At 36.8% G+C, this 14,216-nt stretch overlaps 1 protein-coding gene and 1 long non-coding RNA gene across 3 annotated transcripts in view; one reads left to right on the forward strand and one right to left on the reverse strand.

Moving 5' to 3' along the window:
* Positions 1–256: 256 nt before the first annotated feature.
* LOC139182726 (uncharacterized) lies at positions 257–1,143 on the reverse strand. The gene is made up of 2 exons (XR_011566264.1): positions 1,030–1,143; positions 257–831 (listed from the first exon to the last, which is right to left on the reverse strand). It is a non-coding gene; the product is annotated as an uncharacterized lncRNA (long non-coding RNA).
* Positions 918–14,216, forward strand: part of SKAP2 (src kinase associated phosphoprotein 2) — a 171,630-nt gene continuing 158,331 nt past the window's right edge. The window contains exons 1-3 of one of the 2 annotated variants that reach the window (XM_019958861.2): positions 918–1,191; positions 10,502–10,607; positions 11,209–11,234. In XM_019958861.2, the coding sequence (XP_019814420.2) occupies positions 1,125–1,191; positions 10,502–10,607; positions 11,209–11,234 (199 nt within the window). In that variant the 5' untranslated portion in view covers positions 918–1,124. The remainder of the gene's footprint in view (positions 1,192–10,501; positions 10,608–11,208; positions 11,235–14,216) is intronic. The other variant, XM_019958860.2, reaches the window with a different exon arrangement.

Raw genomic sequence — 14,216 nt, forward strand, 5'->3', positions numbered from 1 at the left:
ATATTGCGATTGGAGCCACAATAAAATCTTCCGTTTCCTATCTGAAGAAAAAATATTTTCTTCTACACACACACACACACACACACACACACACACACACACACTATAAAGGCACCAGAACGTGTCTTCTTGCGTTTTAGAGAAAATCTGTAAAAGGTTTAGAGTTAGAAGACAGTATCTGATGATTAAACTCAGTAAATTTGCTGAGATTATACTCAGTAAGTATCTGATGATTAAACGATCAGGTTGCAATGAACAAATTTTATAATTCCGTTTTAATGGAATTACAGCAATTTTCTCTTTGATGCTTATAGGTGGACAGTGCTATCTATTTCTATTTGTAACTAGAACTCTGCGCTTCCTAGTAGGGGAGATCGGTCACCCTCCAAATCTGAATTACGTAGAAGAGTAGTGTAAGAGCCAATCGGAGAGCTCTCTGGAGCAGCTCCGGACTGGCCTCTCTGGGAGGACTGGCGGAAGATGGGACTTTGATGCCATCATGCAATCGGACAAAGAAGGCCTGAATAGGGCGGTCGAAAATTTCATCTGGGGTACTGCGCAAAGTGTTAAACCTTGGCGGGACTTATTAAAACCAGAAAGTCTCTCAATTGGAAAACCTGGACGCACCTCAGAGTCCTTATTTTCTGGGACAGTGCAGAAACGGTCAGCACTTGCGCCGCTACCAGTGACCAAAATGGCCGCAAAGCGCTTCAGGCGCTGGATCAGGTGATGCAGCCCCAGTCCGCTCTTTCCCACCAGCCGCTCCTCCTCCCGCTCCACGTAGCGGTGGGTGTGGCCTCCCCTGAGGCTCTTCTCAGAGGCAAGGAAAACCTAGGGATTACACATGCGCAGTTAAGACCTCAGGCCCTTCGGCCCTCCTCCCCGCCCCCCGCCCCTCCCACCTCCCCGCCCCAAATTGCCGGGCGGGGCTGGGCCGAGAGTCCAGCAGCTGTGGCTGGGGCTTCAGTGACTTCCTTGTTATGAGCCTCGGCTTGGCAGTGTCCGGACTCTTAGCCCCGCTGTCCTTACCGGGATAGTCCGAGTCTAGATCGCAGCCGCAGCCCTAGCGGGTCGGTTCCCCTTTCAGCACAGGTCCTTTCCCCTCACGCCCCGAGCTCCCTAACATGCCCAACCCCAGCAGTATCTCCGCTCCCTACCCCCTCCCCGAGGAAATTAGGAACCTGTTGGCAGGTAAAAAGCGGGAAGGGGGCGGGTAATGTGGCGGGGGCGGGGGCGCGGGGACGGCGAGCCGGCGGGGACAGAAGCATTCGGAGTCTCTACCCTCCTTCCTGGCTCTCCGCACGCCTCCTGCCCAGTGGGAGCGGGACTGGGAGTGGGGAAGTGGGATGTGAGAATGGGAGTGGGCGTGTGTGTTGAAATTTGGTGCGAGGATGGTGAGGAAGCCCTTCTTGGTGGGCTCTACTAACGCGATCAGGGTATCGTGAAGATTGTGTGTGTGTGTACGCGCGCGATCAGGGTGTCGTGAAGACTGTGTGTGTGTGTGTGTGTGTGTGTCAGAGAGAGAGAGAGAGAGAGAAAGAGATGGGGAAGGAGAGAGAAGTCAAAGAACTAGTTCTTTGGTCCCCTGGCCGATGGAAGAGAAAGATTTCTGAACTACAGGGGTTAGGAGTTAGGGGTTATGGGACCACAGGGTTTGTCATTTCTAAAACTCCCATTTTTCTTGAACATTCAGCCCACCCATATTTGAGACTTTCAAAGGGGGCCTGACTCTCAAATGACCACTTGTCTTCAGCCTGAGTAACATGTTACAACAAAAAGGGAAGGATGTGTAAAAGTCTAGCTTCCTGTGACAATGAATGTACAGTATTTCGTATTTGCACCCCCATCTTCCCCTTTTCAGTCTTAAGTGACCGTTTGTAGGAACTTAGGAATTAAAGATGCATTCTTCAAGGCTGTTACAAATCCACTGCTACTTCGTTATCTAGTATGGGAGATGTATATTTTCGCTAGGGGCCAATAAAAACATATTTCTGCACAACGTAGAAAATACATCCTTTTCTGGGGTAGCAAAATTTTTACCTATCCTGATGCTCTGGAATTCTTCCCATTATTCACTTTGTCATGTGTACATCAGAATTCTGAATATTGAATTTTGATCTAAAATTTTTGGTTTAGGTATCTTTCAATATTGGTCAAGAAAAAGTGGGTTAAAAGTTTCTCTTAGATGCCTATGATACAATTTATTTTAACTCTTAAAGCAATATTTAAAATGTGGCATTATATGTAGTTACTGTTAGAGCACTGTGAGACTAAATCTCTTAATATGCTGTTAGAGAAAATAAAACTAATAGTGTATGAATGCAGACATGTTTTGTGAACATGATTGCAGTGTTATGAATGCATTTGTGGTGGGGTAGTGTTTTACTCTAAGAAATGCTTGTTAATGGGTACCATTGTGGGATATACTGAAAGAACTGTAGGGACTGAGTCAAGGCAGCTTTTATTCCATTCTATGAGAGTTTGAAGTGAGTGCTGATTTTGTTTTACTACAGTTAACATGTTTGTTGTTACCATGCTGGGATTCCTTGCTTAGAATATTATTTAACCAGGTTGGAGAACTGTTTATCATAACTCTAAAAAGAGAAGTCACCATTTTCAGGATATTTTAGGTCTGAATTTTTGAGTTTAAGAAGTAAAGCATAGACCCCTGGATACATGCTTTTAAAGCTTGATAGCTCACAGTAGACAGTTTGTAATCTGGATCCCACTGGCATAATTTGCAGATAGTATGATATATAGGTTATGAGACTCTATTTTCTGATCCCCATGGATTACAAGTATTTCATGTAGCCCTTGGGTAATTTAATTGAAAGCTCAGAATTAAATAATACTTAAGTTATCTGCCATTGCTAACTTTGTATATACTTTAGCCATTTCTCTGCTCTGTAGTCAGATAATACATAATATCTGAAATTAGCATTTCAAAAATAATCTTCTTGACATTTTCAGTATCTCACATTATTGAAGTAAATCACATATTAAAACACATGAAATACTAAGAACTATTAAAACATTAAAGTTCTAGCAATGACAAATTTGGCTTATACTGTATTTTCAAGAGGTATGGCTATGAGGAAATATAAATATCTATGATGAGATATACTTTAAAGAAATGAAACAAGTGAACCAATGTTTCTCAGTTTTCTTTTTAAACTAGCCATTTGAAGAAAAGTAGTTAATGTTTTATGGCTGACTTTAATTAAAATCTTATTTTTGTAGAGAAGTTTTAAAGAATAAGTGAGATCAGCAGTTTTATTCACATTTCGTTTTATTCAAGTGTTTGACTAACAGGGTATGGTTAGATTTAAAATTATTAAAACTATAGAAGAAGAGTTGGCACTGGTTTGAATTTTAAAGGTATTGCTGGCTTACCTGGTTCGTTCTTTGAAACTAAGGACATGTTGGCAGTGGTGGTTGTAGTTAACAGTTGAGTGCTTTTAGAATGCATGGCACTATGCTAGAATTCCAAGGCAGGAAAGATACAGAACTAAACTTTGCAAGCGTTTAAAATCCCTTCAGAAAGAAAGAATCAAAGCAAAAGATATGCCTATCAAAAAAAATGTTTGGATAGCTTCCATTATGTTCTGTGTTCCCTTTATCCAAATTATTGTGTCACTCAGATGTATTAAATGTTTGACATTTCAACTGCTTGATAGAAGTATGTGCTCAAATGTATTCTTATCAATTTATTATTTTCTTTCTCTTTTATTTTTCCTTCTGATTATAGTAATTTTAGTCTTTCTTTTCAATGTTTGTTCCCCCTCCTTCCTATTCCTTTCCTATTCCTTTGCATTTTGTAGAAATGCAAAAATCCATAGAGGTTATCATTCTTAACTCGCATTTGATGATGCACTTTAGAAAGTGGCTATATAGTTTGTAGTTATTTATATTTCCATGAAATCAGTATATTCAATGTTGAAAACCTATACTTTTTATAAAAAATGTTGCATTATTTTTTTGTTCCATGAGTAGAAAAAAACATACAGATTTTTGTTAAAAGCAAGTTGCAAACTGCCACATGCAATACAGGCAAACTTTAATTTTTTTTTTTCACAGCAATGGAAGAACAAGTTTAGCTTGGATAAATAGAAACAAAGGATAATCCCAAATTTTGTCCATATAATCTTCTCCCACGTCCAAATATTTTGACTAGGATGAACAGCAAGAATAATCTTGATTTATGTGAGTTTTTCCTCCAGGCAGGCAAGAAAGTGAGAGGAATTAACCCCCCTCCCCCAATCTTGTTTAATCTCCCTTTGAATACTGGTCTGTTCCTGGTTTGCAGTCTGATATTCTCATTGATTTGTATTAGGACAGCACATTTAAAAAGGAAAGCTGTAGGAAAATGCTAGTTTCTTTTCATTGAGATAGAAAATGAAACCAATGTTGAAGGAAGAAAATGGTGGTTGTCAGTATGTACTCTGAAAAAAATCAAACCCAAAACAAACAATAACGAGAGCTGTGTCTGCAAAGTGACCCTGAGAGTTTGTTCACTTGGCAGTCTTGATTAGAAATATTGCATTTTCCTCTATTGGGAATTTCTAGGACATTTTAAAAAACCTTCACATATAATTGATAATCCCTGTAGGGACACTAGATAAGTAATGCAATTCAGCTGAGATATAGGTACACCTTTTTTTTTTTTTTTTCCTTTTTGAATGCTAAGAATACTATGGTTTGATTTCTACCTTTGAAGTTCCATTTACAATTTGGTCAACATTTTGGTTTTGTTTGTCTTCTGAAAATCATTTATAGTATATCTCATGCCCCATAACTTCCTTCTGGGGCATTGGCCAAGTATGGATTAAGGGAAGAGTGCCACCTACTGAGTCACCAATGGTCACCTACTTCCTTAGCACCTGGTTTTTCCTATAGAGTAAGAACAAGCCTGCCCCATTTTGACAGTAATAACTAATGAGTTTAAAGTTGATAGGAGAACATTTGATCTTACAGTGAAATCAGTCCATGACACTTCTAAGATTTTGTCTTCTAGAAGTAGGAATATATGTTTGTAAATCAAGGGACAAGAAACTGATAGTTTCTTATGTGGGTCAGATACCATAGATGACTTAAGATGTGACGTTAGGAGAATTATTTGCCCATGTTAAGCATACAATATCCTACTTTTTCTTGGCAGGAATTTTTGATTGGCTTTTTTTCCCCAAGACTTTCCTTTTAAAGTATTTTCATCTCAGATTACTAAACAAAGCTCTTGATCGTATGCTTGTATGCATAATTTTATAGTTACTCAATCCAAATTATCACTGGTTTTCTTTTAAAAAAGAAATTTAAATATACTAAAAAGAAGAAGTATAAAAATTTAAAAATTTCTAAATGAGTTTAGCTCTACTTTATCCAGCATTACTGGAAAGAAGGTGGAAACAACAGAGTAAGAAGAGCCTCGGTGATTTGAAACACAGTTCAGTTCTCTCATAAATTTAAGATTAAGTGTCATATATGGGTGATAAAAGTGGCATAGGCTAGTTTTTATATACTCATTATTCACTTAGTTTGTCTTTTTCAATTAAAGCTAAGTCTATCTTTTTCATTCCACTGAGTTTACATTTCTTTTTCAATCACATGGTGAACACATTACAATAGATGCTACCTAATGGTGAATATAGTGTAAATCTCAGATTATTGTTTTATTCACTGTGGCTTCTTTGAAAATAAGATTTTGATCATTTTAAAGTGCTATTTATCAAGAGTCATCTTTTAGAGGCAAAAAATGTTCATCTCTATTCTTCAACAGTCCAGTTTTCTATCAAAATAAATCACTTAGCCTCCAAAGCCAATTTTGAAAATTTTGTGAGATAAATGGATGGTAAGACTCACGTATGTTTTACTTATCATACTGTGAGAACTTCTTGTGCTTGCTCATGTCCCCTTTTCCATGTTTGAAAAGTCCACAGTTCAACCATGACCTATAAAAGTGCTCGGGTAATCAAGAGAAAGACATTTATTAGACAAATCAATAACTTTTCAATTAGCCATTTCCCAACTTTGGGCATTGAGCTTAATTGGTATACATGTACCCAGTTTAACAGATTTTATGTTTTCACCAGTTTGTGTTTGGTAAGACTGTACCCTCCTTTACCAGAGATGAAAAGCTTCTCTTTTTGTTTTGGTGCCAACTTCAATTCTAGGCTGGAATTCTTACCACATTAAGTTTAGTGATAGCACGTCAGTGAACACTAAGTGGAACTTGGCCCAATTCATAAAGTAGAGAAAGTTGTGGAATTAAGTCGTGAGGCCATCTGGGGCATGGGGGTATGGTTTGATTGGTTTCACACTCATTTTGTTGATACGGGGCTGAGCACGTGGTGGTGGATTCAGTCTAATTCTTGCCTCTCTCTCCTGTACAGTTCAGGCCATCACAGAGGGGGTGTGTGTGTGTGTGTGTGTGTGTGTGTGTGTGTGTGTGTCTGCACACTTGCATGCCTGCCCAGGGAGGTGAAGTATTGGTTGATTGGGGGACTAGGCAGAAGACACACCAGGTGTTACCTCTGTGACTTGTTTACGCTCACCAGTCTGGAAGTCATATTCCAGGCTGTTTGCTGGTGGAGGATGTGAAGGCAAGTGGTCAAACCCTGGCTTTGTTTAAGAGTAGGAACCTGTGCTATGTACTCAGCTTGGAGAAGCTGAAAGTTTATAGTTTGCAAGAATTTAAAAACTGGTATAACCTCGTGTGGTTTCACTTTTTCACTCTGTAATCAGTATGGAAACTGGTAGTAAACTGTTCGTGTGAGCGCTTGCGTGTGTGTGTGTGTGTGTGTGTGTGTGTGTGTATTATATACCTGTCCTAGCCTCTGGGACTCTAGGGGGGAGATGAGTGGCAGTTTTTCTAGGGGGTCCTATGTACAAGAGAAGAAAGAAAAAAAAAAAGGAAAATTGGAGTACCATGTGGTGATTTGGGGTGTGTTAAGTATTTGCCTGTTAGGGATTGAGATGATTATTGAGAGGTTTCTTACTTAAACTGTTTGAGGATTGCCGAGCCAAGACATGATATCATCTTTTAATTCTGTTTTCAGACCTTAATATTTATCTACAGAGCATTCGCAAATCAGATTATTTTCAGCGGCCCTCTCCCCCGTATCTTTACAGTTATACTGGGAGATCAGGTTTACTCTTGACGGTGTTAAGGTGTAATAGGAGCAAAAATCACCACCACATTTGTATTCGCTGAGTAACTTCTTCCTTGATGATGACTTGGGGACAGAAGCGGATGGAGATGGGGTTAAATGCAGGCGGCGCTGACCTGCGGTCTAAGTGACTGCGCAGAGCGGCGATAGGGGTTGACCTGATGTTTAGGGGGCACCGGAACTGCGCTTTCTCCACGTGGCCGGGTGGGTCCCTAAGCTTCTCCTCTTCCGCGGAGTACGCGAGTGAGCCAAGATTTCCTCCTCTGAGAATGAGGAATTCTATCGAACTCACCAGGCCAAGAGGCCAGCGAAGACGCAGGCTGACCTTTTCTTGTAATCGAATTACGGCTGTTCCCCGAATTACAGGCAGTCTGGAGTCGGTGAAATCTACATATTAACAGAGGGACACGACCCCTAAAGGAAGGCAGGAGAGGGCTTGCTAGTTTACCGTTTGCAAGGCTATTCAGAGCACAATAAAAAGCTTCAGATCTCTTCCAACCTGCCAGAGAAGTGCTTCATTCGCTAGGACTTTTATTGCTGGCTTTTGAAATACAACCCTGGCTCTGAGCTACAAAGTCACAGATCCAGTCCCATTTGTCTAGCGAGAGCACTGCCCCAAACCAGTGCTCTTTGCTCCCAGCTCTGATGACGGGAACCCTGGGGCTTAACATACCGAGTGTCTCGGACTGCGGAGCTCAAGCATCTCACGGTGAAGCCAGAGAAACTTCTCAGCACACACTCTGTCTTTGCGCCGTGGGAGCGGGTTGGTGCTCGGCGAAGGCCGCGGGCACGTCCACGGGGTCGCCTGTGTCTGCGAGAGGCTGGTTTAGTTCGATTTCAAAATAAATGGGCACTCTATGGATTTTCAGAAAGAAAGAAAAAAAAAAAGAAGATTTCAAAAACTTGAAGACCAGTTGAGTTTGTGGGCACCAACAGACTAAGATTATTGCAGCAATCACTTCCACTTTGAAGTTCTTACTTGGTTAAAAAAAAAAAAATAGAAAAAAAAGGGGGGGGGGTGGAACCAAAGCAGGTTCTATGCTTTTCATATCTCCTTTGTGAAGTAATCTTTAAAAATCAATGTTTATTAAATCTTTTTTTGTTGCCTTAAACCGTTTGTCTGGCATAAGTTTAGGAATAAATACATTGACTACTCTAAAAATACAGAATTTTCCCCTTGAGCAATCTCTGAATCGCCTCCCCCTAAGAAAACAAATGAGGCATATTCTTCCTGCAGTCTCACACTCTTTCAACAAGAATTTCCTCATAAAATAGCATAGCCTCAATAATTAAAAAAATTTTTGGCACTGTTGTTCAGTTCAGTACTGTTAGGAAACACTATATAGAACGTTACAGCTTTTTGTTTTATGAGTTTTTATAGAACTGAAAAGACCTTGTAAAGGAATAGCTCTTGGGCTGCAATTCGTTCTGTTATTGCTTCCGGAGATAGAAAATAGATCCCATTTGTTTAAACTTGAATTGTATAGTGAAAATGTAAAATAGGCAATTAAATACTCGTGTGGATGAGGAAATTAAAGACAAATACTGAGTGAAAGTTAAATTAAGCACACTATTTACAAGTCATTATGCCAGTGATTCTCCCAAGTACTGAGTGTACTTGGAGTAAGAGGTGCTACTCCTCTAACTTCACTTTCTTAGTAGATTTATTGGAGTCATCTCAGAGAAGCCAATGATTTTTTCCATTTCAGCTAATAATCTGAATGTCCAGAGGTTGCTTACTCCTCTGGGTACAAAATTTAGAGTTGGGAAGAGAGTGCTTTTTTATGTCTGGTTGTTTTGAACTCATTTAAAGGTGTGGGTCTAATTTGCACTGGTACTAGATTATGTCTCTGTGTCCCCCTCTTCGAAACATGGACAGCTCAAGGAAAGAGAAGCTGTGACATTTCGCTTTTGTTTTTTCAGATACGTACTTTTAACACGTCAGTAATGGACTTCAAACCAGAGAGCTATTTTAAAAAAATTATTCCAAGACTAAATTTTAATTATTTCACTTGTCATATTGATTTATTGAAAACTCACCTTTACATAATTTATTACGAGTGTGTAGAATAACAGTTTAATCAGCTTTGCTCATTGGATCAAGTTACTTTTGTAATCAAGAATTTAAGATCAATTGTAACATCTATTTCAAATACTAGGTTTTAACTTGCTAATTATAAGTACAGTTGAAAGACTATTTGTTATACTGCTTTGAATTGACTGAATATAATCTTATTGTATGTTTTGATACCATCTTTATATCAGTGTGAGTTAGGAGACAAATTAGTTAAATAAAAAGAAAATAGAACATATACACATCTCTTCAATATGAAATATGGGTGGTTTATAGGCATACCTACTGAAAAAATTTTAATGGTATCCTCTATATTAAATATCTCATTGAGATTTGAAATTCAGATTATAAAGTTAAAGTTGTACAGTATTTCATGAACAATAAGAGTGGGGCCATTATAAAATCAAACCAGTAAGAATTAGATGGCATTGCATATTAGAATTAGAAAGCAGCATAAAAGTTTATTAAATTAAAAAAAGAAGCTGTGTGAAAATGTTGCATGAGGCCATAGAAATCTTTTCTGTTGGTTACTATATTTTAAAATAGTGGATAAATGTATTTTTGCCACTTTTTCCTTTATTTAAAGAAGTATTTCCAGGTAGTAATGCCAAGACAGGATGCAGGAGCACACAAAATCACGCAACTGATTATCTTTTTTATTTGAGAATAGCTTGCCAGAGTGGGTGGGGCAGGTAGGAACCTAAGAGGAGGGTTTGATTTGGAAATCTTGGCTAGAATAAGGGATTTTTTTTTTTTTCCCTTTAAAGTGGTTAAGCATGACATATGACTGAAAATTGATTATGCTGGGAAAAGCAGCCTTTGCCAGAGACATTAGCTTTTATTGATATAATATTGTGAATGACTTGTTCATACAGGAACTTATAAAATACTATAAAATGATAGTAACATATGCATGTAAATTCTGTGCTTGCTTTTATACAAGAGAATTTGTTTATGGGGCACCGTAGTTTATTAAAATGTGCATGTTTCTTCCTGGTTTAATGATGCCAAACATTCAAATAGCATTCGCTGTGCTAAGCATAAGTAGAACATACACATTTTATTAGCTAAGTGGTGAACAGATTTGTCCAATTTAGTGTTTGAAGCATACTTCAACTGTTATGCTTTGGATTGATAAATAAGTGTAACAAATTGTACAGATATTAACACTTATGGGTAGAAACAATCATTATCCTATTTGTCTTCACAAAAAAATGATTCTTTCCTATAATTTGTGTCCTTTTTCTTATATTTCATGGTTTAGATGTTGAAACATTTGTAGCAGACATACTGAGAGGGGAAAATTTATCCAAGAAAGCAAAGGAAAAGAGAGACGCCCTTGTTAAGAAGATAAAAGATGTAAAGTCTATGTAAGTCACTTACTTGCCTTTTATTACTTATTTCTTACTTAGAAGAAATGTAATTAACATTTTAATGAAGGACCGATAATTGTGGAATTAAATTTTTTAGATTCTAATCTAATTGAAGTATTTTAAAGGACAAACTATATTTCTACTATAATAATTTTTAAAAACAGACATGCTTATCATAATACCTTTTTTTGTGAAGGCTCTTGATTATCTATTTTTCTAAGTATTTTTGCAAAATCCAACTGTTCATTTTGATTATTTGAGAAAATATTTGGTTTCACTGATAAGGTTTAGGTAGGTTGAGAATTTCAACATAAATATGGAAAATACCTCCAGATACTCAAATGAATAAGTGTAATTTAAGTTGTACATATTAATAATATATTCTAATTTTACTACTGTAACTTGAGTCTTTAAAAATATCTTTAGTATAAATTCATTAGCCTTTTGGAATTACCATTTCAGGATAGGAAGTATTTTTTTCTTTAAATATATATTCATAGTATAGATTTTAAAATAGATTTGAATCATTGCCACTGATTAGATCTTATTTTGATTTGTTAACCTTTATTTTAAAATATGTTATTGCTTTCTTTTACAGTTATCTTCAGGAATCTCAAGACAAAGGTAAATTTTCAAGTTTTGTTAAACCTGTCATTTTTTTTTTCCCTTGCAGAGATTTTCAATAGGAAAATCTGACACATGCTGAAATTCGATAGTTGGAATCAAAAATTTAAATTTCCATGTTGTATACCTAGACTTTCAAGATGAGAGTGCTAGCTCCCCCTGCTGAGAATAAAATTAAAAAGCTTATCTAGAATCTACCCTGCACAGTCTTTTGATACAGAAATCTGTGTTTAACATTCTTAGGTTTTGTGGTTCTTGGGGTTCATTGTGGCAGAAATTTGTTAACCTAATTTGTATAACCTTCAGTTATACATGGAAGACTTTGGTGAGGCAGAGGGAAGATACCAACCCAACACCATTTAATCCTGTAGAGATTACTTTATAGTGGTGATGGGAACAGGAGGGCCTGTGGCTGCGAGCTCATAGGTGACATTTCTAAAGGATAATTGTTTTGAAAACTATCAATTTTTGTTTGAGAACGTGAGTAAAATCTGTTTCATATGCTAGTTTTTATTATTCTTGTGTTTCTTTTGAGATGAATAAATGTATGCAATAGACATTTTCAAAGAAGGTAATTCAGTTTCCTTTTTTGGAAATATGTGAGAGTGCTGATAAGCTGATTGTCTTCCTTTAGATTTGAGAGACAGCTGCTGAGTGTACTGAAAACCAAGTTTAGAAAGGCGTAGGACGTCTCTACCTTTGACGTCTTCAGTTCTGTAAAAGAAACTTGGTATGGCCCTTACTTCCATGATGCTAATTCATGGGTCATGACCTGAAGCCTGTGGACGCTGGTATGAGGGTCAAAACATGAGGTCAGTTAACTATGTGGAGCTAGGCTCTGGGTTTGGGAGGAGCAGTGTGGCATCTTCTAACTGGGGTTAGTTAGCAGATACCACAGAGAAACTCATATCTCTGCTTACTGATAAGTGAGAGAGTAATGACAGTTTCAATAAACCAAGTACTTAAGCAGACAAACCTAAAATCAAACAGTTAAAAGGAAGCCACAGTTTCTTTTCACATTGTCATCAAGATTGTTGTGATTGGAGCAAATAAGAGTTTTTTTTTTCCATGTTAAATTTTTAGACACTATTAAATAAAGGGAAGAGCAGGAAACTTCTCTCCACAAATGCCTACTTATTTGTACTCTACAACGAATCCTAAACTGTGGGTTTAATCATGTTGCATTTTGCTTAGCTGAGTATAGAAATAATGCATTTATGCATTTTAATTATAACTTTTATACAAAGCACTGTTTATAGGGGAATATTACATATCAGATTCTGCCTTTTTTTCTTAAAACACACGTTTTGTTCTAGTGACTATTGGACTCTCATTGTGACTTCATTATTTGTACATTAAACATTTTTAAGCTAAGAAAATGTGAGAGTATAAAGTCATTGCAGAATTGCGTATGATTCAATAATGGGATAGGAATTTTCCCTTTGGTATTCTGGTTTAGGACTTGTTCAGGTGTGTGGATATTAAAATTACATTACTGAGATACATTCTTTGTCTCTAAAGAGAATGGAGGTTTATATAGTATTTGATAAAAATTGAAAAATGAGCCTAGAATACGAGTTCAAATAACACAGAATTCAGAGATTCCCCATAATCATTTTCCTCTGAATAAGTCATTTGTAGTTCAATACTGCTGTATTGAGTTAACTAATCACCAAGAGTGCCTGCTCAAAAGTAAGCCTGTGGATAAATTAGATCTATACCTTGGAGAAATATGAGAAGCTAAGTAATTTTATGCCATTCTGCCCTTAAAGTATAATTCAGCTGTTCTAAAAAGACTACTCGTGTCGTTGGTTAGAAATATTAAAAGGATGTTAGTACAGGCTTAGTTGTTGAATAAGCAGTTGTTCAAAATACATCTTTTTTTAAAAATAAGAATTTATTAATAGATCTCTGTATTGAATAAATTTAGTTCATCTAAGTATATTTTGATAATGCTGCTTTTCTTCTTTTTCCTTATATTTTCTTCTTGGGGTTTTTGGATTGTCTTTATCTAGGGAGACCTGGGCAGAATTCCTTTTGGCTGTTTCCTCTCTCTCAGGTCAATATGGGGTCACAGTGAAGTGACCAGAGGCTGTTTTCCTCCTTTTTTACCTTTATACTCCTATTTTTTTCACGTGCTGTTTTTTACATGATGGTTAAGTACCATTTTAATAATACTGGGAGAAAAAAGGACCTGGAAGAGCGTTCTTAAATAAAGTGAATTAATTCACATTTATTCATCTTGAATAAATGATTTGTTACTTTCTCTAATGTACACAGATGTCTGTCATCCTTCCTTGCTTTCCTCTCACATCTCTTCTTATAACCTTTAGATATTGTACATGACATAACTATCTAACCATAGTTTTTTATTCTTTGTTGCAATATAGCTTCGTAATATAAAGTATACTCCTAAATACAGGCTTCATTCTAGGGCCTAAATACAGGCCCTAGAATTAATTTTAGAATTGTGATTGTTTTAGAATTTGTTCTCTGTCACATGACAAGGTCATAGCACTCTTAAATGTGACTTGAACTGCATTACTACTTGAGTAAACAGTGTTGTTGACTGAGTATAAAATAGAATTTTCTAATACATATTAGGTATATAATAAAAAAGTTTTACTTGTATTTGTATCTTGTCCTTATATCAGGCTTGTTTGACTCCAGTGATGATTTTGGTATTGTTATTTTCTTTACAGAATGATTAAGATAATGTGAAGATAGCTATGCATGGCACATAGTGTTCAATATTATATTAATGTGTATTCTCAGATTCAACTTCATTATCAAGAAAATTTAGTAAATCTTGATTTATAATTCAATCTTTAAATAAATTTCAAGGAAACCATAAATTACTAACAGAAGGGCGTGCATTATTAACATGAGACAAATATTTTCAAGAGAATGTTTTTCAAATATTGATGTCTACAGCTTTAAAAAATGTGAATATATTGTTTTCAATTCCCTTGAGATGTCATA

Source organism: Bos indicus, chromosome 4 (assembly GCF_029378745.1).
Source record: "Bos indicus isolate NIAB-ARS_2022 breed Sahiwal x Tharparkar chromosome 4, NIAB-ARS_B.indTharparkar_mat_pri_1.0, whole genome shotgun sequence".
In the NCBI taxonomy this organism is placed as follows: domain Eukaryota; kingdom Metazoa; phylum Chordata; class Mammalia; order Artiodactyla; family Bovidae; genus Bos; species Bos indicus.